Source organism: Terrapene carolina, unplaced genomic scaffold (assembly GCF_002925995.2).
Source record: "Terrapene carolina triunguis isolate 2854851 unplaced genomic scaffold, T_m_triunguis-2.0 Scaffold62, whole genome shotgun sequence".
Taxonomy (NCBI): Eukaryota; Metazoa; Chordata; order Testudines; family Emydidae; genus Terrapene; species Terrapene triunguis.
This window is the reverse complement of record NW_020664413.1, coordinates 1,752,104-1,755,918: the sequence shown is the minus strand read 5'-3', so window position 1 is coordinate 1,755,918 and position 3,815 is coordinate 1,752,104. Positions and strand designations below refer to the sequence as shown.

At 62.3% G+C, this 3,815-nt stretch overlaps 1 protein-coding gene across 1 annotated transcript in view; it reads right to left on the bottom strand.

Annotated features, from left to right (window-relative positions):
• TNS1 (tensin 1) overlaps positions 1-3,815 on the bottom strand; it is a 240,959-nt gene that overhangs the window by 99,277 nt on the left and 137,867 nt on the right. Inside the window, exons 11-12 of the mRNA XM_026647377.1 lie at positions 3,349-3,432; positions 631-743 (exon numbers count right to left, since the gene is read on the bottom strand). Coding sequence (XP_026503162.1) covers positions 631-743; positions 3,349-3,432 — 197 coding nt within the window. The remainder of the gene's footprint in view (positions 1-630; positions 744-3,348; positions 3,433-3,815) is intronic.

Below are 3,815 nucleotides of genomic sequence, written 5' to 3'. Positions count from 1 at the left end.
AAGGTATTTGCTAATAGTTACAGTTTAATAATAAATGTGGCATCTTTATCTTGTCCCCTTTAATAAGATCCTGCTAGTTTTTATTGGTATAACAACACTAGGGCTCCCACCACTGCCATCCCCAGCGGAGCTGCACGGTGGCTAGCGACTGGGTGATCGCCCTTCCCTCCACCTGCTCTGGGCGGCATGCTCCAGGGGGCCAGGGCATGGGGCGGAATGCTCTCAGGCACCCCAGACCCCACCAGGGCAGGTGGAGAGTCCGGGGGTCCCCACAGAGGCCTGGGCTCCCTGGGCAGCTCGTACCATGGCCCGGTTCCAGCTTCTGGCCTGGCCAGGGGGCACATCTTCCTTGTAGGGAATTAACACCCCACCAAAGCAGCTCCCCCAGCCAAGAGCCATTGTTAAAGGCACAGCATTGGGGCTGCGGCTCCACACGGCCGGCAGGAAGCTACCCACGGCAGCCCCTGGCTCCCACGCAGCATCTCGTCTCACTTGCACGTCCCCAACCTTTCTGAAACGCTGGGGGGGTTTACCCACCCCCGGGCCCCCTACCCCTCATGCAGCTTCTGTGCCCCTGGAAAGTAGAGTCGCGTTGGGGGGCAGCGTGCCGGAGCCGGGGGGGACACTTACCGCCTTTGGACTCGAAGTTGGGGATCCCGTGCATGATGACATGGTGCAGGAACAAGGGCTTGTTGTTCATTTTGATCGTGCCGGACAGCAGGCCGCTGAAGTAATGGACATACCTGGGGCAGAAACCAGCGTGGGGTCAGGAGGTGAGTGGTGTCTGTTAGCACGGCCCGTTCAAGCTGCTTTGGTCTCCCCACTGCAGAAGGGGGCTGGGCACCTGCCCCCCTATTCCCTCTGCTCCTTTCCTTCCACCCGGGTACCCCACTCAGTAGCCCTACCCGTCTGTAAACTAACCCTTCGGCTCAGCTGCCTGCATCGGAAGCCATTCCAAATGTGCCCCAGAATCCTTTGCTCCAAAGGAGACACCCTGGCAGCCGACACCATGGGATCCAGGCTGGGATGCTGGAGGGCAGCCAGACCAATCTGGATTCCGATCCACGTTCACCCCTGCCCATGGGCTGCTCTGGTTTCTAGGCCAGGGTGCGAGGGCATGAGAGCGAGGGAAAGCCCAGGGGAGCAAAGCTGGAGGCAGAGGCAGCGATGGGCTCGAAATCTCCCTCGGGTTCTACGGATCTCCCTGCAGCACCAGGGAAATCTCCATCTCCATCTGGCTGCAACGCAGCAGCTCCAGCGCCTTGCAGGAATAAACAGAGACAGCGGCCTGGGCAGCGGGAGGCCTCTAGTGCCACCTAGTGGAGCAGAGGGGAATGCGTGTTTGATATCGGCGAGTTCTGCGGGCTCCTTCCCCCGAACAGGGAGGCCTGGCTGGAGCACTGCCCCATTCATCTGACCTGCCCCACATATGCCAAGAAGCGGCATCCTACCCGGAGGGCTGTTGTCACTTCGATACCAGCCAGTTGCCCCGGGCCCAGCCTCCTGGCTCCCTGTGTGTGAGCAAGCCCTTGCCCCCGCCTGCAGTGACGCTGCTCTCACCTCCTGCCAACGACCAGCCCTCGGAGGCAGGGCTCAATTCCAGCCCTGGCTGGAAATCGCACCCACGGCCAGGTCCCTTTCAGGACAGGAGGGGGCAGTGCCACTTGGCCCAGGCTTCTGAGCCAGCATGGTCCAGGGTGCATCAAAGGGGGCAGTTAGGAGGGCAATTCCCTCATGGGTTGTCCCATAATTGTCCACTGGGGGTGCCTTGCACCATCCTCTGAAGCCGCTGGCACCAAGCCTTGTCCGAGACAATCGGGAAGTGCCCGGTCCCTACTTGGTTCAAGGGAGAAGCAACTGGGTGCTCGGGGCGGGTGGCAGCGCTGGCCCCGTGGCTTTCACCGGCCCGTGTAATCTGATGGGCAGCCAGCTCCTCTATTGAAGCCCTCGCGACACGCCTGGGAAGTGGAAGTTGCAGGGCCATTCCCGAGTCCCCGATCGCGCCGGCCGGATGTTGGCAGGAACAATGCCATGGGCCGACCGGACAGGGCGCGGCCCAGGAAACCCCAGACCAGAGCCCAACACCCGCTTGGTAGACGGGGCCCGATCCCAAGCCGGTGCAAACGGGCCCCGCACAAGGGGGGGGGAGTGTCACTCAAACTGCACCGACGCCCGGGATCTGACTCAGCCTGTGTGCCTTTCTATGGATAATGCCCTCAGACAACGTGAGACGCAAACATGCCCTAGACCCAGAGCTGGACAAGGACAAATGCTGTTCGGAGAAAGGAAGCATTTTCCTGCGTTTACTCTGCTAAGTGGATGCCGGTTTGCAGCCCATTGAGCCCGGCCTGGTGCAGGTCACTAAGAGCCGTGGGCGTCAAAGCTCAGCGAAGAAGCTTGATTTGCAGCGCATGGCAAATCCCCTTCCGTGGGAGGCACCTTCAATTCCCCACAGCCCGGAGGGGTCCTGGGCTGGCTGCTCGCGCATTGCCCTGCAGCCACCTGCTGTCTGTCTGTCCCTGTGGGGGCTGGAGACTTGCCCGCGGGTGGGGCATTCATTCACCCAGGTTCCTCTGGGTTGGGGACTCAGCTGAGCAAATCCCGAACTCGGCTCAGCACCATTCATCTGCCCAGGCTTCGGGCAGAGCAAGGGGCACGCAGGGGGGGTGCATGGCAGGCCAGGCTGGTCCGCAGGAGGCTCGTCCCCAAGCCCGTGTCAGGAGAGTTTCCCCTGGGCACCGCGGCTGTGGGCCCTGAGATCCTGGCTGAGTGCAGGAGCCAGGGTACAAACAAAGGACCAGCCCCTCCTCCCAGCCCCCCAAACCCACCGCCTCAGCTCCTCACTCTCGTTTGGGGTCTTGATATTTTCCTTTAAAGCAGGGACAGAGCCGACCCAGAACTCAAACCCAGCCCGCCATGCAGGGGGGATCAAGCCCCTGAGTCCACGCCCGTGCCTACGGTCGGGGTCTGGAGCAGATTCAGAGCCAGAAGGGGCCCAGTTTCTGGATCTAGGCCAGGCAGCCTGCCCCTGCTTTGCACCTGCTTCCCAGCCCTCTAACCTGCAGACGGGGGCCAGAGTTTACCCAGCTACCTCTGCTGGAGGGCCTCTCCCCCTCCCAATTTGATGCACCACACACCAGGCACACCAAGTCCTGCCACCAGGGGGCATCTTCTCCCACCCGACTCCATGGCCCCACACACACCCTGTCCGGGCACCACACGTCCGATCAAACACCGGCTCAATCGCCACCTTTATTTCCATCACCAAAGGCCCCAGCAAGCCGCCGAGGGGCCCGGGCCAGTGCTCACAGCTTTGGCCGCCGGGGAGAGAGGCGCCGCAGGACTCACCTCTTCTGTGACGGCTGCCCGACTGGCAGCACCTTGTCCTCGTAGAACCTCTTCATGGCAAACCTGTCGAGGGCTTGGTCCGCGCTGCAGGGGGAAGGTGCACACGGTCAGACGGGCGGGGGGCGGGCTCCGGGCTGCATGCAAGGCAGGCGGCAGTAAGGCCGAGTGCGCGGGAGGGCACGGCAAGGGGGCTCCGTCTCCCCCCAACACGTTTATAAACAGGAGGCGCCGGAGAGCCCATTGGGGCTATTTCGAGGCCCTTCTGTTTTCCCTGAGCCAGTAAGAGGTCCCTCAGGGCTTGTTTGGGGGTCAGCGGTGACGTGCATTGGCAGGGCTACGTGGAGAGCCCAGGGGTAGCAGAAGCTGCTTTGGGTCCCAGCTGGGGGGCATGGGCAGAGCTGTGTTGGCACCAAGGATTGGACTTGAATAGCAGGGGGCTGCGGGCCGGGATTGAGGGGCCCTGGCAG